We start from the raw sequence: 27575 nt of genomic DNA, 5'->3' as shown, positions 1-27575 counted from the left end.
CAGAATATCCTTGGTATTATGATATGGATTGTACTGAATCTATAGATGGCTTTGGGTAGTGTGGACATTTTAATAATATTTATTCTTCCAATCCATGAACATGGAATTTCTTTTCTTTGTTTTGTATTTTTTCCCAGTGTCTTTCATCAATGTTTTGTAGTTTTCATTGCAGAGAACTTTCACTTCTTTGGTTAAGTGAATTCTTAGGTATTTAATTTTATTTGTAGCCATTGTATATGGCATGACTTCCTTGATTTTTTTTTTTTTAGATTGTTTGCTGTTGGCTTATAGAGATGCTATGGATTTTTGTATTTTTTTTTTTAACTTTAAGTTCTGGGATACATGTGCAGAATGTGCAGGTTTGTTACATAGGTATACATGTGCCCGGGTGTTTTGCCATACCTATCAACCCATCATCTAGTTTTTAAGCCCTGCATGCATTAGGTATTTATCCGAATGGTCTCCCTCCTCTTACCCCCAACTCTCCCCCCACCGACAGGCCTTGGTGTGTGATGTTCCACTTCCTGTGTCCATGTGTTCTCATTGTTCAACTCCCGCTTATGAGTGAGAACATGCAGTGTTTTCTGTTTCTGTGTTAGTTTGCTGAGGATGATGGCTTCCAGCTTCATCCATGTCCCTGCAAAGGACATGAACTCATTCTTTTTTATGGCTTCTTAGTATTCCATGGTTTATATGTGCCACATTTTCTTTATTCAGTCTATGATTGATGGATGTTTGGGTTGGTTCCAAGTCCTTGCTGTTGTAAATAGTGCTACAGTAAACATATGTGTGCATGTGTCTTTATAGTAGAATGATTTATAATAATTTGGGAATATAACATGTAATGGGATTGCTGAGTCAAATGGTATTTCTGGTTCTAGATCTTTGAGAAATCGCCGCACTATTTTCCACAATGGTTGAGCCAATTTATACTCCACTGACAGTATAAAAGCATTCCTATTTCTCCACAGCTTCTCCAGCATCTATTGTTTCCTGGCTTTTTAATAACCACCATCCTCACTGGTGTGAGATGGTATCTAAACATGGTTTTGATTTGCATTTCTCTAATGGCCTGTTATGATGAGCTTTTTTTTTTAAATATATATATATATATGTTTGTTGACCACATAATGTCTTCTTTTGAGAAGTGTCTGTTCATATCTTTGCCCACTTTTTCATGGCATTGTTTATTATTTTTTCTTGTAAATGTGTTTAAGTTCCTTATATATTCTGCATATTAGACCTTTTTCAGATGACTAGATTACAGAAATTTTCTCTCATTCTATAGGGTGCCTGTTCACTCTGATGATAGTTTCTTTTGCTGCACAGAAGCTCTTTAGTTTGATTAGATCTGATTTGTCAATTTTGGCTTTTGTTGCCATTGCTTTTGGTGTTTTAGTCATGAAGACTTTGTCCATGCGTATGTCCTGATGATATTGTCTAGGTTTTCGTCTTGGGTTTTTATGATTTTGGGTTTTACATTTAAGTCTTTAATCCATTTTGAGTTAATTTTTGTATAAGGTGTACAGAAGGGGTCCAGTTTCAGTTTTCTGCATATGGCTAGCCAATTTTCCCAGCACCATTTATTAAATAGATAATCTTTCCTATTACTTGTTTTTATCAGGTTTGTTGAAGATCAGATGGTTGTAGATGTTTGGTGTTATCTGTTCCATTGGTCTATGTATTTGTTTTGGTACCAGTACCGTGCTGTTTTGGTTACTGTAACCTTGTAGTATAGTTTGAAGTCAGGTAGCATCATGGCCCCAACTTTGTTCTTTTTGCTTAGGATTGTGTTGGCTATAAGGGCCCTTTTTTGGTTTCATGTGACATTTAAAGTAGTTTTTTCTAATTATGCAAATAAAGTCAATGGTAGCTTGATGGGAACAGCAACAAATCTATAAATTACTGCCAAAAGTAATTTATAGCAGATTGAATCATTTGAACCAGCAGTGAATTGAATCAGCATTGAATCTATAAATTACTTTTGGCAGTAATTTATAGATTCAATGCTGATTCAATTCACTGTTGGTTCAAATGATTCAGTTCAGTCATTTCCATTATATTAATTATTCCTAACCATGAGCATGGAATTTTTTTTCCAATTGTTTGTGTTCTCTCTTATTTCCATGAACAGTGGTTTGTAGTTCTCCTTGAAGAGGTCTTTCATGTTCCTTGTAAGTTGTATTCCTAGGAATTTTATTTTCTTTGTAGCAATTGTGAATGAGAGTTTACTCATGATTTGGCTCTCTGCTTGTCTGTTATTGGCCTGTAGGAATGCTTGTGAGTTTTGCACATCGATTTTGCATCCTGCGACTTTGCTGAAGTTGCTTGTCAGTTTAAGGAGTTTTTGGGCTGAGATGATGGGGTTTTCTAAATATACAGTCATGTCATCTGCAGAGACAATTTGGCTTTCTCTCTTCCTATTTGTATACGCTTTATTTCTTTCTTTTGCTTGATTGCCATGGCCAGAACATCTAACACTGTTGAATAGGAATGGTGAGAGAGGCCATCTTGTCCTGTGCCAGTTTTCAAAGGGAATGCTTCAAGCTTTTGCCCCTTCAGTATGATGTTGGCTATGGGTTTGTTGTAAATAGCTCTCATTATTTTGAGATATGTTCCATCAATACCTAGTTTGTTGAGAGTTTTTAGCATGAAGGAATGTTGAATTTTATTGAAGACCTTTTCTGCATCTGTTGAAATAATCATGTGGTTTTTGTCATTGGTTCTGTTTATGTGATGGATTACATTTATTTATTTGTATATGTGGTACCAGCCTTGCATCCTAGGGATGAAGGTGACTTGATCGTGGTGGATAAGCTTTTTGTTGTGCTGCTGGATTCAATTTGCCGGTATTTTATTGAAGATTTTCGCATCGATGTTCATCAAGAATATTGGCCTGAAATTTTCGTTTTTTTGTTTTGTCTCTGCCAGATTTTGGTATCAAGATGATGCTGGCCTCATAAAACGAGTTAGGGAGGGGTCCCTCTTTTTCTGTCGTTTGGAATAGTTTTGGAATGAATGGTACCAGCTCCTCTTTTTACCTCTGGTACAATTTGACTGTGAATCCATCTGGTTCTGGGCTTTATTCTGGTTGGTAGGCTCAATTGCTGCCTCAATTTCAGAACTTGTTATTGGTCTATTCAGGGATTCCACTTCTTCCTGGTGTATGTGTGCAGGAATTTATCTATTTCCTCTAGATTTTCTAGTTTATTTGTGTAGAGGTGTTAATAGTATTCTCTGATGTTAGTTTGTATTTCTGTGGGATCAGTGGTGATATCCTTTGTATAATTTTTTATTGTGTCTATGAGTCTTCTGTTTTTTCTTGATTAGTCTAGCGAGTGGTCTAATATGTTTTTCAAAAATCCAGCTTCTGGATTCATTGATTTTTTTTTTGAAGGATTTTTCGTGTTTCTGTCTCCTTCAGTTCTGCTCTGATCTTATTTCTTATCTTCTATTAATTTTTGAATTTACTTTTGCTTCCCTAGTTCTTTTAATTTTGATGTTAGGGTGTCGATTTTAGATCTTTCCAGCTTTGCAATGTGGGATTTTGTGCTATAAATTGTCTTCTTAACGTTGCTTTAGCTGTGTCTCAGAGATTTTGGTACATTGTCTCTTTGTTCTCATAGGTTTCAAAGACCTTATTTATTTCTGACTTAATTTCATCATTTTCCCAGTAGTCATTCAAGAGCAGGTTGTTCAGTTACTTGTGGGTTTTGAGTGAGTTTCTTAATCCTGAATTCTAATTTGATTGCATGGTGGTCTTGTTATAATTTCTATTCTTTTGCATTTCCTGAGGAGTAATTTACTTCCAATTTTTATGTGGTCAATTTTAGAAAAAGTGCTATGTGGTGCTGAGAAGAATGTATATTCTGTTGATTTGGGGTGGGGAGTTCTCTAGTTACCTATTAGGTCTCTTTGGTCTAGAGCTGAGTTTAAGTTCTGAATATCTCCTGATGTGTGGATTGCAAAAACTGTGGGAAAATTGTAGTACCTAGGACTGGAATCACAGTCTCTTATGGCTTCCTTTGGCTTGGAGAGGGAAGTCCCCAGCCCTTTGCACTTCCTGGATAAAGTGGTGTCCCACCCTGCTTCTGTTTGTCTGCTGTGGTTTGTACCCACTGCCTAACCAATCCCAATGAGATGAACTGGGTACCTCAGTTGGGAATGCAGAAATTGCCCACTTTCTGTGTTGGTCTCACTGGGAGCTGCAGACCAGATCTGTTCCTATTTTGCTATTGCAGCCCCTCCCTTGTATGCTGATTTTGTGTCTTGCAACATTACTGAATTTATCAATTCTGATAATTTTCTTGTGGAGTCTTCAGGTTTTTCCAAATATAAGATCATACCTTCTCCAAACAAGGATAATTTGACCTCTTCCTTTCCAGTTTGGATGGTCTTTATTTCTTTCTTTTGTCTAATTGCTCTTGCTAGGACTTCCAGTACTATGTTGAATAACAGAGGTGAAAGTGGGCATCCTTGTCATGTTTTAGATTTTAGAGGAAAGACTTACAGTTTTTCCACATTCAGTATGAATACTAGCTTTGGTCTGTCATTTATGGCTTTTATTGTGTTGCAGTATGTTTCTTTTATATCCAGTTTTTTGAGGGTTTTTATCCTGAAGTAATGTCCAATTTTATGAAACGCTTTTTCACCATCAATTGAAATGATCATGTGGTTTTTGTGCTTTATTCTGTTGATATGATATATCCCATTGACTGATTTCCATGTGTTGAACTATCCTTGCTTCCCCAGGATAATTCTTACTGGGTCATGATGAATGATCTTTTTCATATGTTGTTGAATTTTGTTTGGTAGTATTTGTTGAGGATTTTTGCATTAATGTTCATCAGGGATATTGGCCAGTGGTTTCCTTTATTTGATAAGTCTTTGTCTGGTTTTGGTGTCAGGGTGAGAGTAGCCTTGTTGAATGAATTTGGAAATGTTTCCTTCTTCTCTGTTTTTCAAAATACTTTAAATATGATTGATATTAGTTCTTTAAATGTTTGGTAGAATTCAGCAATGAAGCCATTGGGCCCTGGGCTCTTCTGTGCTTGAAGACTTTTTTTATGGCTTCAGTCTCATTACTTGTTATTGGTCTGTTCAGGTTTTAGATTTCTTCATAATTCAATTTTGGTAAGTTGTATATGTCAAGTAATTCACCTTTTTTTTCTAGATTTTCCAATTTATTGGCATAGAGCTGCTCATAGTAGCTGCTAATAATCTTTTGAATTTCTGTGGTATTGCTTGTAATGTCTCCTTTTCATCTCTGATTTTATTTATGTGTCTTGTCTCTTTTGTTAATTAGCCTGGCTAAGGATTTGTCGATTTTATGTATCTTTTCAGAAAGCCATCTTTTTCTTTCATTGTTCTTTTTTTGTTTCAATTCCATTAATTTGTCTGCTGATCTTAAGTATTATTTCTCTTCCACCAATTTTGTGTTTCATTTGCTTTTCCTTTTCTAATTCTTTAAGATCAATGGTTAGATTGTTTATTTGAAATTTTCCTACTTTTTTGATGTAGGTGCTTATAGCTGTAAACTTTCCTGTTAGTACTACTTTTGCCGTAGGTTTGGTATTTTGTGTTTAAATTATTATTTATTTCAATAAAATTTTCAGTTTCCCTCTTAATTTCTTCATTGTCATTCAGAAGCATATTGTTTAATTTCTGTGTGTTTTTATAGGTTCCAAAAGTCCTCCTGTTAATTGATTTCTAGTTTTCTTCCATTGTAGTCAGAGAAGATACTTGATATAATTTCAATTTGTTTGAATTTTTAAGACTTTTTTGTTGCATCACATATAGTCTGTTCTTGGTAATGATCCAAGTGCTGAGGAGAAGAATGTGTATTCTGGACTGGTTGGATGAAATGTTCTGTAACTACCTGTTAGGTCTATTTGTTCTGTAGTGCAGATGAAGTCCAATGTTTCTTTGTTGATTTTCTGTCTGAATGGTTCTGTCAAATGCTGGAAGTGGGGTGTTGAAGCCTCCAGCTATTCTTGTATTGGGGTCTTGCTTTTTAGCTCTAATAATGTTTTCTCTATATGTTTAGGTTCTCCAGTGTTGGGTGCATATATAATTACAATTGTTATAGCCTCTTGCCAGATTGACCCCTTTCTCCCTGTGTAATGAGCTTCTTTGTTTCTTTTTATGGTTTTTGTCTTGAAATCTGTTTTGTCAAAGTATAGCTCTTCCTACTCATTTGAGAGATTCTTGAAGTATAACTATAATTCACCCATGACTTCTATAAGGATATGATTCACCAAGGTTTAGGATGAGATTGAGGTATCTGCATTTTAAAACAGATTCATAGGCAATTCTGACATTCACCTTAAGGAAAATACTGTGATTTTACAGAACAGAATCTAAACTTGAAAAGTAAATATTTTTCCATCTTTATGGATGGAGAAACCCAAGAGCCAATATTTAACAGTTTTAAAGACTACTAAAAAAATTTGTACCTCTTTCATTGTAACTTGCTTAATGCTTAAGTCTAACATTTGGAAAGAAGTTATTTTTAATAATTAGGGGTTAAGAACACAAGCTGTTGAATCAGGCAACTGGATTTGTAATCCTGGTTTGCTAGTTGTGTGACCTGGGAAAAAATGTTTACTCTCCTATGCCTTAGTGTTCTTTTTTATAAGATATAATAAATATAGAATTGTTTAGAGTTAATGAATACAAGGATTATAATGCCTAGCACATAGTAAGTGCATTATTATCATTACTATTTCATGTTACAGTTTAAATTTCTTTTCAGTTTATTTTGTAGTCTTGTGAAAAATCAATTAGTATCTTCTATGTAATAGTCTTCTAAAAGTAACTCTCAGTATTATTTTTTAATATTATATCTTATTTGCAGTTTACTAATCCTAAAAATAATGTGTATTATACTTGTATCTGAAAACTCAAATGCAGAAATATATCTGAATTTCAAATGGAAGATATTCATGGCTTACCAATGATAATACTTTTTGATTTTTAAATATGCATATTTCAAATGAAGCATATGCATAAATTTATTTATTTTTCTATTGTTTTTACATGTAAACACTATATTTGTATAAATTTTGAAGATGTGGTTTGCTTTCTTTTTAATATTCTGTACTTTTTTTGTAGACTTCTTAATAACTTTTTCTTGTGTTCACTTTCCTATTTTGAGTTCTTCTTCCCTTCTTCTGTCTGGTAATGGAAACTCAACTCTGGAAAATCAGAATGGAAAAGGGAATAAAGGCAAGATTTTTAGATTTTATTGACATGTTTTTATTGTCGTGTTTAATAAGTTTTTATTGACATGTTTATCAAGGATATGTGTGTTATATCCTTGATATACTTGTGTTCAAAGATTTAATTTCATAGGAAATGAGAGATTAACTTATTTTTATGTCTATTTTTAGGGTTAAAGTTTACATGCTTGATAAGGAGATTGTTTCTATAAGGTTATGTTATATTCTCTCACCAGTGGGACCACTTCCCTCCTGCTCTTTTTCACTCCTAAACACATGGTTGTACACTATCCCATGTGTATTAAGCTAACACAGCCTGCAAAGGGGTTGCACTTTGGAGCATGGTAGTAGCGTGGCTGTTTGGAGACCCCAGAAGTGTAGCTGCCAGAATTATGCCATCTGGTAACAATGCTGCCAGGCAATTCCACCCAGGGCATAAATATATTTTTGCTGAGCATTTTTCCTGTTGCAACAGCCATGAATGGCTAGGCAGAGATATGGATGGATGGTCATGGGAACTAAGTGAAAGGTGTTTAATTGGAACCACTCTAATGTTCAAGGTGAGACAACTTGCAATAAAGCGTGAAGAAACACATTTGAACTTTTACAATAGATGCAGGAAGCTTGACCAAATAGTCTTTTAACTTCTATGAAGATTTTTAAATTAAATAATCATGAGATTATAGTAAGGAATGGTTACTTAAAAAATTTAGTGTTTATACAAATGGCAGAAGGCAGTACAGAAACATAGCTTTTGTTTTTAAGGTAAAATAATTGTGATCACCTTTATTTGGTTAGAGTTTATTTCTGATTTCTTAAAAATTCACAAACATTGAACATAAGTCAACATTACATGGAGAAGAAAGTATTATGCAGCTTGTATGTGTGCATATCTGCATATCGGAGCACAAAATATTGACATGATAATTGTAGTCAAGCCTGAGTGAACAGTGGCCTGTGGGAATTCAGCTGGTGTTGTACCAACTGGATGGCTGCTCAGGACACAGTTTGAAATGCAAGGTGCAAGTTAGCACTTTATTCAGCACAGGCAGGCATCATTTAAAAATCCTTGGGGGCAACCCTGGTGATGTGCAGATGTTAAAACAGTCTGTTCTGAAGTGCTGATATTTTTGAACACTGGAAGAAACTTCTAGATTCTGGGTGAAAAATATTTGCACAATTACAAAAGGCATAATACACAATCTTTTCCAACTCTTTTATGATGTTTTACATGATAATTGTTGCGTATATGCAGAAATATCTGGACAAATAGTTAAAAGAGACGAAATGTAAGAAAACCAGGAAATATTTAATTTCTAACTATAAAACAAAAAGGGTTTGTTTTGAGTTTTAGCTTTGTATATTTAGAACTGCTGTTCAATGAGTATCTGATATATAAAGAGTATTTGGTCTTATTTAGTAATATATTTAATTTAAACAACTGTGTTCTATTAAATTGTTGCTTCTTTGTTTAGAGTTCATCAGTACTCCATAATTTACAGATTCAGATTCAAATTCACATCTTAGCCTGATGGTCTTCTGCATTGTAGTCTGACTGAATAAGGAAAAAAAAGTCAATCATTTGTCATTTGTGAACTCCTCCAGCACAAGTTTTGGCTTTCAAATATAATTTTAAACATGTATTTTATACTGGAAATTATAATAGTTCTAAATTCTGGATTATACAATAAAAACTAAGTTTTGTATAAAAGCAAAGTAGATATATTAACTATACTTGTGCCTTTACAACATTTTATATGAAAGTTTTTATATGAATTAGGATTTATTGAATTATTTTTATTCCACGCATTAAAGTTTTCTTTTTTCAAATAGTTGCTTTACTGTGAAGGAAAATATGTTTGTACAATATTTTTGCAACCTCTTTTTCAAGTTTTATTATTGGCATCTTGTTTATAGACGCTATTCTGGTAATTCACTATGCATATTCATAATAAAATACTTATAAAATAGTTCATGAATAAATGGATAAATAATTTGATGATGGTATAATTCTGATTTCTCTAACCTTCTATTATTATGTCTTACTATTTTAGAATCTTAATCTTATAATTATGTTTGCCAGAAATTGGGAATGTGTTTAAATTGTAAACCATTGATATGTATAAAATCTGCATTTTATTAGATTCTCTACTCAAATGAAAGAAAACATTAGTCCAACTGGTTTTATTTTGTACATTATTTATATCTGTAAATTAAAAATAACCAACTTCGGAAAGTTTTGCTTTTTTATTTTCTTTGTTTATAAATTCAGACTAATATCTCTACCTCATTTATAGTTAAATGTTTTTTTAGACTCTAATATTTCATTTTGACATCTCATTAAAAGTGGGCTCAAACCCAGAAAATATGATCCTGTTGTAGTGTATAATATATGGCATGGTCTATAACGTAATATAGTTTTGTTTAATGATTTAGAATAATTTCTCAGAGTTTTCAGTTTAGAAAAATGGCAGAAAGTTAGTGTGGTAATTCATGTGGCTAAGTATGACAATGTTAAATGTTTAAATGGGAAGTACTCTTGGGAAAAATGATTGGTACTTAAAACTTGTACAGATTTGACAGCCTCTCTTCACTTCATTTTTCATCCTAAAGAAGTCTGCAAATATTCTTAGCTCACATCATTATTGCACATCAGTGGTTCTAATTAGCTAAACAGGAGTTTGTCTCAGTCATTGATCATCATCAGCTTCCTGACAGTGTCTTTATTTTTTTTAAGGAAGCGTTTATTTTATGTCTTGTAAGTACATAGAAGTACATGTATTAATTGAATTGACCAGATAGGTTGGTGAAATTATAAACATGAAGCAACATTTAAAAATCTTATTTTTTCAGGTAAAGAATATTGTATTCCTGTTACAGCACCATTTAATCTTGGGAACATTTTTCTGTTATGAAAATGGTAGACATCCCATGCCACCAGGAGGAGCTGCTAGACAAATTGCCATATTTTGAGTTGTGATTATATTTTAATTTCAAAATTGTAACATAGTAGTCAATTTTGGAGGTTTTTGGTTATGAGATATACTATTCAGGTATATTTTTGAAGTTTTTATTTTATATGACACTTTATGACCCATTTTTTCAATATTATGTCACTCAGATTAATTTATTGAGAAGTGTTACTGTTATTTTGGTGACTATCGCACTTTAGTGTACATCAGAATCGCTTGAGATCTTGTGTCTTAATCAGTTCTGGCTGCTGAAACAGAATCCTGGGTGGCTTAAATATTCTCATAGTTCCAGAGGCTGAGAAGTACAAAATTAAAGTACCAGCTGATGTGGTTTCTGGTGAGGGCTCTTTGCAGATGGCTGCTTTTTGGTTGCATCCTCACATGGCAGAGAGAGATCCTTTCTCTAGTGTCCCTTCTCATAAAGGTGCTACTCCCATTCATGAAGGAGTAATCCTGATGACCCTAATTGCCTCCCAAGGCCCTACCTCCAAATACTATCACATTGGTTATTAGGGCCTCAGTGTATTAATTTTGAGGAGACACAAACCTTCAGTCCATAGCATCTTTAACGTTAAACAGATTGCTGGGCCCCCACCCGTAGAGTTCTTGATTCAGTGCATCTGGATTGGGCTGAAGAACATGCATTTCTAACCTAGGGGATGATGACGCTAGTGCTCTGCAACCTAACCGCTAGTTAGACTTTGAGTATGTGTATATGACATACTTGTGTTATAGGAGAGAATCAGCCAAGTATCAAGCTCATTTGGAAGCTGTAATAATGCTTTTGTTTGGGTTTGGTGGCACATAATCTAGTATTATCCCTATCCTATTTAAAAGGACCACCAGAATTTATTTGGACATTAGTGGGGATCTTAGGCTTATTATAGAAGAGGTGATAGAAGAGGGTATTATAAAGACTAACTCTACAATTTGTTTTTAACATTTATTTTAAGTTTAGGAGTACATGTGCAGGTTTGTAACATAGGTAAATTTGTGTCATGGGGATTGGTTATACAATTTATCCCCCACATATTAAGCCTAGTACCAATTGGTTATTTTTCCTGATCTTCTCCCTCCTCCAATCCTCTTCCCTCCAATAGGACCTAATGTGTGTTGTTCCCCTCTATTTGGCCATGTGTTTTCATCATTTAGCTCCCATTTATAGGTGAGAACATGTGGTATATTAGGTTTTCTGTACCTGCATTAGTTTTCTGAGGACAGTGGCCTCCAGCTCCATCCATGTCCCTGCAAAGGATATGATCTTGTTCCTTTTTGTGGCTTTGTATTATTCCACATGTACCATGTTTTCTTTATCCAGTCCATCATTGGTGGGCATTTCTGTTGATTCCATGTCTTTGCTATTATAAATAGTGCTGCAGTGAATATATGGGTGCATATGTCTTTATATGGAATGATTTATATTCCTTTGTAACCTTATAAATTAAACTAATTCCTGGACAGTTAAAAGTAGATTCATGGTACATCCAGAAAGGAACTTACAGAGGAAATATCTGACTGTAGTTAATGCTTTAACTTTCATGATATGGGTCTTTGTCCGTGGGTAAACCCTATCATGCCCTACCCTTTGGTATCTGGCTATTTTCCTCTTAATGTATATACCTCTAATAGATTTAGTATGTTTTTGCAGTACTTATGATTTTATAATGGTACGTTAAACATCCAAGTGGTAATTTGAGGGAATATATTAGTGACAAATTATAGGCCAAGTGCATATATTTTTAACATAAAATAGTTGTATAAATCAATAAACACACTAAAATATAAAATGGCAGATATACTGATAGACAATGGCAAAACAGAAAATAAAAAGGGGTAGAAATTAATCAATTTTTGAAAGTATATTTTATTATTAATACAAGAAACAAAAGAAGTTCTAGTTGTACACAATGGATTGCAATTATGTATTAAATGTGCTATTAATGTATGGTAAGTAGAAAATAAAATAATAAAGCAAGATAAAGTGCAAATGGTAAGAAGAAATCATCGTAATGTATATGTCTGTAAAATTTCCAATGTGGTTTATTCCAATTATCCACCTTTTGTGTGCCTACCTCCAAAGGGCCAAACTTGGCTTAAGAAAAACCCTGACCATGATGACAGTGATCTTACGTTAATTTATGACCACTAATTTTAAGTGGTCCTTAGTATTGCCTGGTCATAATCCTACTTTTTCCTGGCCCACTTACTATCTCAGTAAACTAGAATGTTTCATGTTTCCTCTCTTCTCAAATTCTAACACTTCTTTTCCCATTCTTACTTTCAGCTGTTGGATACCTTTGCTTTCATATACCATTGAGAAAATGGAAACTCTTAGAAGGGAGCTTTTATTCCTTCCCATAAGTATATCTTCCAACATATTTGAATCTGTTCTCATGTTCTCTTTTTTTATTTCTTTGGAAGAACTGTTTATATTTATCTAAAGCCAAATAAGCTGTGTGTATGCTTCAAGCCTCAAGGATTCAAAGATGTTGGACTGCAGTTCTCTCTCTCTCTTTCATCATCAGTGTCTCTTACTGCCCTGGATAATTCCTATCAGCATACACACAAGACTGTCTTATCTCCCATGTTAAATAAAAACTCTTGTGATCTCATGTTTCTCTTGAAGTACTCTGCCATTTCTCTGCTCCTTTCTATGCAAAATTCCTCTGAAGAGTACTTTTCAGTATTTCTGTGTTTTTCTTTCTTTCTTGAACTTACTCTAATTAGGCTTTGTAATCACCATCCTCCCAAAATAGTTCTCGTTAAGACATCACTACTGACCTTAATTGATATGGTTTGGCTTTGTGTTCCCACCACATCTTATCTTCAGTTGTACTTCCATAATTCCCATGTGTTATGGAAGGGACCTAGTGGGTGGGAATTTGAACCATGGGGGTGGTTTCCCCCATACTGTTTTTGTGGTAGTGAATAAGTCTCATGAGATCTAATGGTTTTATCAGGGGTTTCAGCTTTTACATCGTCCTCATTTTCTCTTGCTGCCACCATGTAAGAAGTGCCTTTCACCTCCCGCCATGATTCTGAGGCTTCCCCAGCCATATGGAACTGTAAGTCCAATTAAACCTCTTTTTGTTCCCAGTTTCAGGTATGTCTTTATCAGCAGTGTAAAACAGATTAATACATTAATGTTGCTAAATCCAGCAGTCCTTTCTCCATCTTTACTTTCTTTAGTGTGTTTGTAGCATTTGATACACTTGATCATTGCTTTCTACTAGATTCTATTAGCTCTTTCTCTTAATTCTCCTCTCAAATTACTGGCTTATTCTTCTTAGTTTCATTGGATGTTTTTTCCTTTTCTTAATGAACTATAAACGTTGAAATGCTCCAGGACTCAATCCTCATACTTCTTTATCCAAAATCACTCCCTATGCAAGCCTATCTACTCTTAGGGTCTTAAAAATACAGTAGTCTGTCTTATCCATGGGAAATATGTTCCAAAGCTCCCAGTGGATACCTGAAACCATGGACAGTACTGAACCCTATGTACGCTATAATTTTTCCCACACAGGAATGGGCAGGTAGTGTTTATAGCATGGATACTTTTGACAAAGGGATGATTCACGTCCTATGTGAGTCAGAGTTGGACAGTGCAAGATTTTATCATGCACTCAGAACTGCACTGCAATGTAAAGTTTATGGATTGTTTATTTCTGGAACTTCTTATTTAATATTTTTGGATCACAGTTGACTGCTAGTATCTGAAACGATGGAAAGTGAAATTGAGGGTAAGGGGGAACTACTGTATTTGGATGACTCCTAAATTTGTATCTTCAGCCTTAACTTTTTTGCTGATTCCAGACTTTTTAATCCAACTGCCTACTCCTTTTGGATGTTGATTAGGCATCTCAAACTCAGTATGTCCCTATTTGAAATCCTTGTGTCCAACAGTTTTCTTTCCATGTCTTAGATAATGTCTACTCCATTTTTCCAGTTGTATAGGCAAAAGCTTTGGAGACATTCCTGACTTTTCTATCAAAAAAACCTGTTAGCTCTACCTTTAAAATATCCAAAATTTAATCACTTCTCAATATCGCTGCGTCTACCTATCTTGTACAACTCACCTTCCTTTTTCACCTGGCTGTTTCATTTTCTTTCTAACTTGTCTTTTTTCTTTCTCCCTTGACCCTTAAGGCCTGTTCTCAACTCACCAGCCATTGATACTCTTAGAATGTTATATATTATTTGCTCATTGCCTTTTCATTTCACTTCAATTCCAGATTTCAGAAAGCTTAGAAGGCCATATATTATTTTATCCCCAGGGACTTCTCTGTCCTCAGCTACCATTTCCTTATGCACTTTACTATAAATGCATGTACTTCTGTGCTGTTCTTTGAATATAACTGGTTGCTCTTGCCTTTGTGTCTTTGCTCTTTCTACTAGTTCCATGACTTGGAGAACTCTTCCCTAGGGTCTGCATGACTCTTCTTTCCTTTAGATCTCTTTTCAAATATAATATTACCTTTAAGAAGATTTATTTTTAACTATCCTATATAAAATAACAACCTTAGTTTCTCTCCTAATTTCTCTAGGATTGGGAATTCTTTTCTTGGTTACCCTAATTTATTGTCCTTATTACACTTATAACTATTTGACATACTATGTATTATTTATTTTCATTACCTCTGTACTAAAATGTTAATTCCATGAAGGCAGCAACTTGGCCTATTTTGTTCTGTCCCTAGTCCAATGCCTATCATATAATAAATGTGCAATAAATACTTGACTGAATGATGGATTAATGTGTTAGATGTAGCTTTCCTTTATTCTGAGAACTGTAGGTATTCCTTCAGTCTGAGAACTTTTCTGAAATATTCTCAGCAGTTACCTCCTGAAATACTGCTTTATTTTTCATCCCATAGTTAGTACTCCTGGAATGTTGTAGGGATATGTTAGAGTTTCCCAAAGAAACTTATATGTCTCAACAGTGTTTTCATGTTTTTAATCTCACTGTGTTCCTATGTAGTGTTCTGGATGAAGCCCTCATTACTATCCCTCATTTCACTAATCTCTTTTTGTGTCTAGTTCTGAGCTTAGTCCATTTCGTTGTTTTTTACTTCAGTGATTATATTTTTTTACCTTCAAGATTTTAATAGATTCCTTACATCTACCTAATTGTGTTTTATTTCTCATTTTTACTTTTAACATTATTTATTCTTTTGTCTTTATGGACCTTTAACTTACTTATTTTAGCCTTTTCATTGTATTCTGTTACTTTAATTTTTTTTAGAGGATTACATCTTTTGACTTGCACTAGTATGTCAGTGTATGTGGGTTTATGTATTTTGATTTTTTTTAGGGGGTGGGTCATAGATCAAGAGGGAAGGTTGCCGTTATTGTTATTGTTTACATCCTTCTCTTTCTCTACCACCACATCCTTTTCTAATGCCTTTTTTCCTAGAAATTTTATACTTGCCTATAAAATTTGTCAATAAATTATCAATCTCACCCAAGTCTCTCTCCTGAAAAAGGTTTTATAGAGGTTTTGCTATACTTGGTCTCAGTTGTAGGGTGTTTTAACTCAACTCTTGATTGGGGAGATTCATTAATAAACTTTTGCCTGTATAGACTTGGTTCTAGGGAAGGATGGGTGGAAGCTTTTTTCCAGCTTCATTTCATGAGTTAGCATTCCCATCCCACACAGTGAGCCTGGTTGTGCTTCTGCATACTGGGTAAGGCACTCTATTCCCTATTATCCCCAGAAGTCAAGCTCCTTTTCACCTCAGCCTGCATCTTGATCTGGGGGGACAGTGAACAGTAGCTGTATCCCCATTTATAGTTTTCTATTTTGTTTAATTTGTGATTCTTGGAGATACAGATTTGTCTAATTTTTTTAATGTTTTTCTATGAATACCATGTATTTTATTTGTGACATTTTCAAAAAATGTCAGCGTCCAATAAATTTCCTCTTATTTATTATATAAATTGACTGGTATTAGCCTGATTATGCAATCTCTTCAGCCCTTTGTTCCTTCCTTTTCCTTTTCCTCCATTTCCTTTTTAAAGCTATATTTGTTTATTTTTAGAAGATAGTCATTCTTTACAAGTATTGTGATTTTCTGCTTCCTAGATAACGATGCTTTGATTATACAACTACCATTTAGTTCGCTAGTAGTATTCTCAGAGACTAGAAATGTGTAGGAAGGTGTTAGAAATCCGAAAAGTCTAGTTATAGGATATTGACTGTAAGTAAATCTCTGTCACTCTCTCTTTGAGACTTTTACTTAAAAAATGGTAAATTTTATCCTCAATATAATTGTGTAAATAAAAGCTTAAATTAACAAGAACGTGTTTACTTATTTTTAATTATTTTCAAACTGATGACATGGTTATTGCAATCAATATTAAACCATGTTTTATGTAATTTTTATCACACATCTAAATATGGAAACGAAACTGTTCTTTTAGTGTGAAGTTGTGTTAGTTTTCAGCAGTTGTGAGTTGCTGTCACTGGCCATATGGTTTCTGATTAATTCTGAAAGAGCTGTCAACTCAAGATGATTTAATTTTCAATATTTTAGTGATATTTATATTTGGGATATGAAAATTTAAAGTATTAGCTACCAGTTATGACTAATAAACTCTATATATTTTTGTATCTAGAGAAAAACAGAAATCTGAAGCTAAAGACAGAAAAGTTCTAGAAATTCTACAAGTCAAGGATGCCAAAATACAAGAATTTGAACAGGTTGGTGTTACAATAAAAACATTGGAAATTACTATATTTGTTTTGGGTAGTAGATCTTGAAAATTATATTTATTTTTTTGCAGTAGTATTTATGGAGACTATAAGGGTCCTTATGTTAAAGCATTACTATTTTGAAGTCACTAGTAAGATTATTCTTTATTATTAATACTTTGCTTGTACCCTGTTATTTGTTTTCTGAATTAATAGGCTTTAATTCTATCTGATGTTACAGTTTTATAATAGTATCTGGTTGAGATACTGTTTGCTTCTTAAACTAGTAAATTTTCATAATTTCTAGAAAAGATAAAAATTGAGATGATATTATTTATACTTTTAAAAACTTGTATTTTTGTATTAGCTCTGTATTAGGCTATTCTTCCAGTGCTATGAAGAAATACCTGAGACTGGGTAATTAATAAGACAAAAGGTTCATTGGCTTATGGTTCTGCAGATGGTACAGGAAGCATAGCAGTATCTGCTTCTGGGGAGGCCTCAAGGAGCTTTACTCATGTCAGAATGCAAAGCAAGAGTATACACTTCACATGATTATAGCAAGAGCAAAAGAGAGAGACAGGGCATGGTGAGAGAGGTGCCACACACTCTTAAACAATGGGAACTCATGAAAACTCACTCACTATGTAAAGTAAGCACCAAGCCATGAGGGATCCACCTTCATAACCCAAATACCTCTCACCAGCCCCCACTTTTAGCTTTAGGAATTACAGTTCAGTGTGAGATTTGGGCAGGGACAACTATTCAAACTATATCAAGTACAATCCTATCTCTTATGTACAATCAGTAAATTACACAATTACATGTAATTATATGTATATGTAATATGTAAAATTATGTGTGATTATGTAATCAGTATATAATTAATACAAAAGTACATGTGGTCATGCTTCCTGGAAGAATTTTCAAGATAGAAACATCTTTAAAAAGAAGTAAAAGAAATTTAAGAGTGGCTAATATTGTTATATAATATTTAAATTCATTTTATACCCAATTGCTCATTATGGAGCAAATTAACTATAATTTTTCTTTGGTGGTACCTTTTTGGCAACTATGCTTTTTTGACATTTGAATTTATTTTCATTTCTAACCAATTAAAGGGTCATGAGAACTTTGATCTAGGGTCAGTTATTGTTACAAAGTTGTTTTATGAAATGACTAAAAGTTCTGTTCCCTCCATCCACATCAGTTCTTTCTAAAATTGAGTAGTGATTCCAAAATAACGTATAAATGTGAAATTTATACCTTTTCCAAAGTTGAGTTTGTCATATAGAAAATGTCATAATTGGTGCTATAATGATAAGAATAACATTTTAGTTAGTTTGTTCTGGAAACAAACAGTTGTATTTACCTCCCAAGTATTAAACAATATTAAAATATGCTCTAAAATAGGTAAATACTGTCATGTGCCTGGTATATTAATTGGATTAGGCTAAGCTGCTTAGTAAATACAGCCTTACGACCCAGACGTGGCAGACATCATTTTGTATTCCCATTTTACTGGAAAAAATTTGGCCACTCCAAGATTCAGGTGATTTGAGAAAATGTAGGTACAAGTTTAGCAGCCTCTTCCTCAGTTACACCTCTATTCTGTTAGAGAAGGAAAATGGGTTTTGGCACTCTTTTTAATATCCTTAGGCATTAAGCTTGCAACACTCTAATGAATGCTTTTCAGTTTATCATCTTTGGATAACTATAGCATACCCTTAGAAAATGTTGCCTTTTTTAAATGAAAATATATATTCCCCATTTATTTGCTAAATTCCTTGTTTACTTCTGCATCCTTGAGTAGAGATTATTTCATTATTTTTTTGAGTGAAATCACATAGCTTATGTATAGCATAGTAAACTTCCATAAGATAAATTATTTGCTTTGTAGGGACCCAAATTTCTTTAGGTTTAATTATTTCATTTTTGTGTAATGATGGTTTTAAGTTTCTACAAGGTATATTTTCAGTTAGGTCTAACAAAATGTTGTATTAAATGTATGTATTATCCTGTGATGGCATAGTAGAACATTCAGAGTTCCATTTCTTGCCTTTAATGCTTTTTAAATCTCTTTGATTAGGTGAGGATAGAAGTAAGGTGGAAATAGCCATATTTTCCTACACTACTTTGTATTTTCTATGAGGGCAGAGTCTTTCTCATCCACTTATCAGTCTCATACAGATGACTATATACCCAGCGCCTAATTATTAATAGTTATTTCATCATCAAGTCCACTGATATGGACCGGAATTATTAGGTTGGCAGGAATTAAAGGTATGTAAATGGAACTGTAAGGACGTGATAGTCATTTTGAAAATGACTCTTAGGTTTTCAATTAGAGAAACCAGCAGAACAGTGGGATTATTATCAAAAAGAGGGTTATTTTCAGGAAGTAAAATTGTTTTGAAGGTAAGGTTTTGAGCTTCTTTTAGTTTGTTTTAGGTGTTGATGGGAATTTCAGTTAGAGATTTTTAGCAAACTGTTGGAAGCATGAATCTGATACTTGGGATGGAGTTTTGACCTGGAGATGTGGGTATATAATGGTTTAATTAGAGGGAAGACTTTAAGCAGCGAGAATTTTGAGAACAAGATATTTGCTGATATTTTTAATGAGGAAGGAAAAATTTTAGTAAAAGAGATGGAAAGACTTTAGGGAAGTAAGAAGAGAGTACAATGCAGTGTTTCATAAATTGAGAAAAGAGTTTCAAGAAGCAAAATATTGTCATTGTTGTCAAATGCTACAAAAAATGGAATAGGTTTTTGAAAAAGACATTATATTCAGTAATCATGAAATTTTTAAATGAATTTTAGAAAGCAATACAAGGGGGATGGCATATGGAATTTTAAGAGATCATTGAATTCTGACAATGTAAGGGAAAGGAGTGAAGAAATGTGACATTATGGGGTAGGGAAAGAGAGGGATGGATTGATTGATTGACTCATTTATTTTAAGTAATAGCTCACACAGTTATGGGCTGGCAAGTAACTCTGCAGGGCAGCTTGGCAGAATGGAGATCTAGGGAAGAGTTCATGTTACATTGCAAATCCTAAGGTAGTCTGGAGGTAGAATTTCTTCCTCCTCTGTGGATTATAGTATTTTCTTGAAGCCTTCAACTGATTGGATGAGGCCAGCCCACATTATGAAGGGTAATCTGCCTTTTTCAAAGTACATTAGTTTAAATGTTAATCACATCTAAAGAATACTTTCACAATAAATAACATCTAGACTGGTGTTAGATAAGAACTTGTGTACCATGGGTAGCCTAGCCAAATTGACATATAAAATTAGCCAAATGGGTAAAAAAAGAGCTGGAGTAAATAGGCTTTAGGTTTATCTGGCTAGAGATTACACTGTGTCCATTGTTTGCTATGGTATGAGTTAGAGGCAAAAGTTTGGTATTTGTGTTTTTTATTTGAATTTTTGTAGATACTTTGTAAATATCCTTGATATGCATAGTTCTTTCAGTTTTCTTAAAAAGAAAAACCTTGCACAAATTAAATTCAATGTAGTTTAATTGAGCTGAAAAAGAATTCATGAGTTTGGTAACACTCAGGACCAAAAGTGGTTCAGAGAGCTCTGCTCCACAAGATGGCCTGGGACTATGTATAGCTAGAGAATGGAAGTGAGAAACAGAAATAGCCAGATTGTTTACAGTTTGGTGTTTGCCTTATTTGGACATGTTTTGGCAAGTTGCGTTTGTGATTGGCTGAATGCTTGGCTGCTGTAATTGGCTGAGACTCGGCTACTATACAAGAATATTCTCTCAAGTAAGGTTGTGCTTGTTTACATATTGTTAGGTTATAGTTACCTACAGAGGCAATTTAATTTAATAGTTGCTATTTAAACTGCATTTTTTTGGTCAAACCTATTGATTATACAATAGCTCTATTGATATGGTGGTAGGGTGTTGGAGGAGGAGAGGAAATGTTATGTAGTGTTATGTTTGGGTTTGTCTTTTGGTGGGCTGTGCTTCTGGACTGTGACCTTCAAAATTCTTCTCAGTTTTTTTTTTTTTTGTCTCCCCCCTCCCCTTACCCCCTTAGGAGAGAGAGGAAGGCTAGAAGGTGCTAGATTTGGATATTTCCCTTCCCCAATTTGGTTTGTTAGGCTCAAGTAAAATCCCATGAGTCTGGGCTCTGGTAATAAAGGTTTTCTTGGTGACAGACCTTGGTAAGAAGAAAAGAATAGTCTCAGTGTGTTTAAAGATGGTTACTTTCTCCCTCCACATGTTGGAAACAGGAAGGAATTATTGTCCCATCTTCCTTGTGACATGACAGGGGTCCAGTAGTTTAAACTTATGAAATGTGTCGCCTCTTATTATTTGATGGTTCCTCTGAGTGCTGTTTGCCTCCTTCGCCTGATGATGACTGGGCCATGCTTGAGTTTTAAACTCTCAGACTTGTCTATATTGATCTTCTAACAATTCATTAATTACAGAATAAGTTTTTCCACCTTGGTGCTGGCTCCTGTGGAAACATTTTTTCCTCGGCATCTGTTCCGTTAAGTTGTTATTCTATTTGCCTGTCTGTCTTTTCAGTTTTGGGGGCATTGGCTTGCTGGATAATTCAGTTCCCTAATGGATCTAAAAAGAGTTGTTGATTTTCAGTTTGTTTAGCTTTTTTTTTATTGTGTAAATGGGAAAGATGACTTCCAAGTTCCTTACATGCTGGACTGTTAACCAGAAGTCCCACCATTGAATTTTTGTTGTTACACTGAAAAATATTAAATAGCTCCTAATTTTCAAGTTTTATAGCTATAAGATAGAGTAAGAATGAGAATGACAAATCCTTTAGCTTATTTAAATCTTCTATATCTAGTGAAATTACTACCAAGTTATATACTTTTTTTCAGCTGATTGGAGAAAATCTTTCATAGAGTGCAAGCTAATAATTATTAGTGTAAAGAATTGCCATGTTTTTTTTTTTTTCGTTTTTTTGTTTTTTTGGTAAGACTGTGTTTTAGCTTTGTCACTGTTATAAAATAATGTAATACATTTCCCTTGTAGTATTGTGCTTAATAGCATGACTTATGATAATCTAGTATATTGTATTTAATTAGATGATGATTCCTTTTTAACAGTATGTTTCTTTTTTTCCTTACCTTCTAGGAAGCTCAAAAGTTTCATTTCCTAATTGCAGTTGCTTTTTTTTATCCCTTCCTTTTTCTCCACTTATCACTGTTTTAGTTATATTGTGGTTTAATTACTGCTTTTTTGTTGTTGTTGTTGTTGTTAAAACTTTCATGTCCATTTTGAAAATAGGTCGGTATAAATAATAAATTAACTATGCTGAAGTATTGCCTAACAGTTTGGGTCTTATGCTTCTTCCCCACCCCCTACATGTTTTTATCCCTGCTTCATACTCGATATTATTCTCTTGTTACTCTATAGACTTCTCTTGACCATTATTTGAATTATTCATTTCATGGCTTATCTGTAATAAATTATTTGTTCCAGACATTCTCTCTCTTGTCACCGCTTATTGCCTTATGGTTCATTTGAGTTGTGTTTGCTATTTTAATATTAACTCAAGCCAGACTATTAAGAATTTACCTACCTCTGTTCAGAAAGGTTTGTTGAAAAATATTAATAAAGCTAAATTTTAAAATGAACTTTAACTGTATATATCTGTGCTTTCATTATTTAGATTATCGAGGGTATATTTTATTAGGAAATTATGTTGATTTATTCAAACTTTTACACTTTTTTAGAATTTATCAGTGCTCTTGTATTGGGAAAGAATCTTTGTCTAACTTATTACATTTTAATGATTTTGTGATACAAGAATCTGTATTATGAAATGTAATATTAAACTAATTCTCAGAATATGATAGTTCTGGTTAACCAACTTTTTTTTCTTATTATGCTTTTAAATTTACAAACTGAGTCTGTGTTGGTCCTTTTGAATTACTATTCTAAGTTAACTCAAATGCCCAAATCTCATGTATTAAATAATTTTCATGAAAGGACTCGCTATCGATATCATTTATGTTCTCAATGCCTGTTAAGTTTAGTTCACTTTAGTGGGAAAACCCTTTTAAAACTTGTCAATTGGTCAGTGTTCTCTCCTTCCTAGAGTTTAATTTCTGGAATAGACAAGAGATGCTCAAATTTTATCATTTCTCCTTCAAAGCATAGGCTTCTGGGTCTTTTACAAACCGCTTTAATGCTTATATTATTGAATTTATTATTTAGTGTCAATCTGATCTGTAAACACGTAACAATCTAGTTTGGAAGATATTATGAGTAGATAGAGAGATAGCAAGACTAGGTAGTTTGTTATGTATCAAATGAACAATATAGATAATACAAAAATTTAGAAATGGCAAGAATTACAAAATACTGGGATAGTAAGGGAAACTTATTGAGGAGGTGGAAATTGAATCTTAAAGGGGCATAAGACTTAGCTGAGAGTAGAAAAATTGATTATAAATTGTGGATGAGCCATTTTTATGCATCTATTTTTATGTTACTTGATTGATGTCAGGCACATTTAGATATGGCCTAGTAATTAAAACAGGACATAAAAGTTAAAACTGAGATGCTGTTTGTACTTACTGGATTTAAAAAAATTTCCAACCCTGAGAGTTAACTGTTGGTAGGGAGGTAGAGTAATGAAAACTCCTGAAGTGCAAATAATCGTTGATTTAGCAATTTCACCTCTAAGTGGATATAATCCAGAGAAGTGTTCTTCATACTTTTATTAATATGTTCCTCACACTGAAAAAAGTACATTTTACTTCATGACCCAGTAAACACACATGAAATAAAAATTTCATATAATAGTTATTTTTACTACATATAATTAAGATAAACATATGCAAATGTTTATATCAAATGTGAATTTGCTAATATTTAAATACAATAAAAATCTTAAACATAAAAATTTAGAAAATAATTATAAAGCATGTCTGTTTCATAAGTTTATTCCTGTAACCATAGTTTCTTTGCTAAGAATGTGCGGCTATTAACTCAATACTTTCTGTTGTATTATATTCCATTAAAAAAATTCTGACTATGGTAACTAAATTTATTTAATGACCCATGACTAGATGGTAATCTGTAGTGTGAAAAACACTGCTTGGGAGAAATTCTTGGTCATAAATACTTGGAATCATGCTTAAGAGTGTTCATAGCAGCATTGTTTGTATACCCCTTTACCTCAAATGGGAAACAGCTGAAATACACACCGATAAAAGATGGATAAATATAGCATATTTTTCTGATGGACTAATACTATTTATGAAGGTAATTGATCTACACTTGCATTCATCATTATGAATATGGGAACATATGTTGAGCAAAAATAACAAGCTGTATAATATATGTAGTATGATTTAACTTAAATTTAGAAATAAGCAAAACTATACAGTGTTTTAAATAGGGACATATATCTGTCTTTGAACTATAAAGAAAAGCAAGACAAAGATAAGAATCAGGGTTTCAGTATAATGCTTATTGTTGGAGGGAATAGGAGGTATTAGAGGATAAAGGGATATACATGAGATATCAAAGATAATGATACTATTTTGTTTCCTCGATGAATGTTGGTATGTACAGGGTCCACTCCTTTTATTTCTTTTAAGTATAATAAAATCAATAGTATTATACCTTTAAAAACTAGAATATTGGGGTTAACTCAGCGGGCTGAGCTGGGAAGACTGCTTGGGTCCAGGAGTTTGAGAAGGCAACATAGTAAGATCTTATCTCTACGAAGAAAATTAAAAATTAGCTGGGTTGGTGACACATACCTATGGTCCTATCTACTTAGGAGTTAGAGGTGGGGGGATCCCAGGAGTTCCAGGCTGCAGTGAGCCATGATTGTTCCCCTGCACTCCTGACTGTATGACATAATAGAGTGAGACCCTGTCTCTAAAAAAAATGAAATAAATAAAATATAATATTGGATATATTTTCACTTTATTCCTAAAACTCAATCCATTTTTCATTCTGCTCGAATCTTCCCCTCATTTTTGGTTTATTTCCAAGTCCTTTGGAGACAATTTGATAAAGAGGAAATATGAGAGTATAAAATAAATTGATATTTAGGGATCAGCATCAATGATAGCTCAGAGATGGAATAAAGTCTACTGAGTGTAATACTTAAAAAATGTGTTTCCATCTTGATGTGTCTCTTTCTTGGTTGACAGACAAAAGGCGTTATTGAGTCTGACTTGGAGGCTTCCAATAATTGTGTCAGGCTGGATAGTATGTGCTTAATAAATATTAGTTGAAAGAATGGATGGATTGATAAAAGTTGAAGAAGTTTAGGAAAGAGATAAAATCAGGATATGGATTTCATTTTTAACAAGTTAGTTTGAGGTAGTAGACAATCCAAAGGGAGAGGTCTTGTATAGCTGAAAATATGAGACTGGTGATTGGGAAGGTGAGGGCTGGGTTATAGACTGGATAGTCTTTCAGACAGAGGTAAGATTAGCAGCCAAGAGAAGCACTACAGTTTTTGAGAGAAAAGATATACGGAGAAACAAGGGAAGGTAAAAATTGAGTCATGGGTACATCTACCTTGTAGGTGTGTAAGTTAGGCATCTCACAGGTGAAAAGAATGTTCAGTTAAAAATTATGGCAGTCTTAACATTCTAAATATTCTGTCTACAGAATAACTTCCCATTAAAAAATTTTTAAAGTGATTTATGCTTTCACAAAATCAGTTTTTCAGAAAAGTTTCTTCTAAATGACATTCAGATAAAATAATAAGGAATTATGTTAGCTATAAATATATTTTCTTTAATTAGAATGTTTTTTAAAAAATCTTTTTTTTTCTCTGTTACACACCAGAATTCTGAAACCTTGCTTTCTGAGTGTGGCTTAATATTTAGTGTCCAGTTTTTATGTGTTCTTCAACATAAATAGGCCCTGTATTTGCACATTTTAGTTAAAAATTATGGGCATATCACAGGAAATGAGAACTCTGGTGATAGACATTATTATGAAAGCAGTTAATCCTAACATTAGCAAATCAAAATCTAAAACCTTTAAAATAAAGTATTTATTTTCTTAGAAATAATAGCTCACCAGTAATTTAATTTTTTTTCCACAGAGAGAATCACTACTGAAACAGGAAATAAATGACCTTGTGAAACGGAAGACTGCAGTAGATGAAGAAAATGCTTTCTTAAGGAAAGAATTCAGTGAGTTGGAGAAGAAATTTAAAGATAAAAGTCAAGAAATTAAGGTGTGTTGACTTGTACATAGTTTTGTGGGACTGTTGCTTTGAAGTTCTGCTTTAAGCTTTGTTAGCCTTTGTGGCACAGGAAGTGACAGGTTTGGAGGAAAACTTGCCTTAGGCCCTGCTGTACCATACAGTTTTCTCACATGCAAAAACTCTGATAAGGCTGCTTTAAAGCTAGAACTCTAAGCTTTATAACTTTTAGATAAATAGTTAATGATGGAAATGGAGCTAAGAAAGTAGGAGTGTGAATATGTGGCTTCTTGTAATTAGATTCTGATGGGACTGGCATTATTAATTGATAAAACCCAGGTCTGGGAGGATATGTCTGTATGGGTCTCAAAAATAGCTGGGGACAGCATCAAAGGCAGCTTGATCAATTAATGGGCTCTTTGCAAATGTGTACTCATCAAAGCTGTCATCCAGTGAAAAAATATGACCCATCCACCTGCATGAAAAGAGGCCCATAAAAGTACACAGGTGACCTTGGCTATCAAATATAGAAGAAGCTGCTGTGAGGGTAAAACTGCACAGTTTGTATTTGCTGATTAGTTCTCACCATTTTTTTGGTTGTTTTTTTTGGTTTTGTTTTGTTTATTTGCCCTTGTGGTACTGTTCTACAGGACACTAAGGAGTGTGTACAGAACAAAGAAGAACAAAACAGACTAGTTATAAAAAATCTGGAGGAGGAAAACCAGAAATTAAGCACCCGCTGTGCTGACCTGCTGAATGACCTGGAGAAACTGAGGAAGCAGGAAGCACATTGGAGAAAAGAAAAATATAGCACTGATGTAAAAATAAAGGTATACAATGGGAATGGAATGGAATCCACACTCCTCTTTTGAATCTAACTTTTTCTAGGAAGCTTAATACATGTTATTTTCTTTAAATAACAAGTTATATATTCAAATCTACCAGTGGGGCCTAGCATTAATTTATATTCTTTCACTTAAGACCCATAGCTTTTTAAAAATTGATGTTGCAAAGCAGGAAACTGACTTCAAATGGTTATCCTAAAATGTAATCATTAAAAAATAAAGGCTATTGCATTTTGAAATAAAATGTGTTTTCAAAAAACATATTTAGAATCATGGGTTTTAACTTTTTCACTTAATGCCTAAGCTTACAAATATAGCTAGAATTTATTGCAATATAGTTTTTAAGACTATTTTCTAGATTCTTTAAAATATAAAATGTAAAAAAATACTAAGCAGTTAAACAATACAAATATGTGGTTCTATGATGGTGCTTTCTTTGACTTTAAAGGGCCTTATTTATGGGAAAAATTTTTTTTTATGGAAGAGAAAGGTTACAATCAAGCTTTATAATCTTATATCCTTTTTTAAAGGCTAGTCAAGTGAGGCAGTGGTTTCTTACATTTTTTTGATTAGTATATTTCAAAATAATACTTTTGTGGTATTCTCTTTGTCTTTAGAGGTTTTTGCTAATTTCTTTTCTCATTAAATTATATGCTTTCTTTTTTTTTTTTAATAA

At 33.4% G+C, this 27575-nt stretch overlaps 1 protein-coding gene across 10 annotated transcripts in view; it reads left to right on the top strand.

Moving 5' to 3' along the window:
• The window catches only part of CNTLN (centlein), a 337157-nt gene that overhangs the window by 47012 nt on the left and 262570 nt on the right, over nucleotides 1-27575 (top strand). For all 10 annotated transcript variants that reach the window (XM_032300118.1, XM_032300117.1, XM_032300115.1 and 7 more), the window contains exons 3-5: nucleotides 16811-16895; nucleotides 25953-26087; nucleotides 26705-26884. In XM_032300118.1, the coding sequence (XP_032156009.1) occupies nucleotides 16811-16895; nucleotides 25953-26087; nucleotides 26705-26884 (400 nt within the window). The remainder of the gene's footprint in view (nucleotides 1-16810; nucleotides 16896-25952; nucleotides 26088-26704; nucleotides 26885-27575) is intronic.

This window comes from Sapajus apella, unplaced genomic scaffold (assembly GCF_009761245.1).
Source record: "Sapajus apella isolate SASKATOON/1434 unplaced genomic scaffold, GSC_monkey_1.0 scaffold42, whole genome shotgun sequence".
NCBI classification, from domain to species: Eukaryota; Metazoa; Chordata; class Mammalia; order Primates; family Cebidae; genus Sapajus; species Sapajus apella.
The sequence above is the reverse complement of the archived record's forward strand: the minus strand, read 5'-3'. Positions and strand labels throughout refer to the sequence as shown.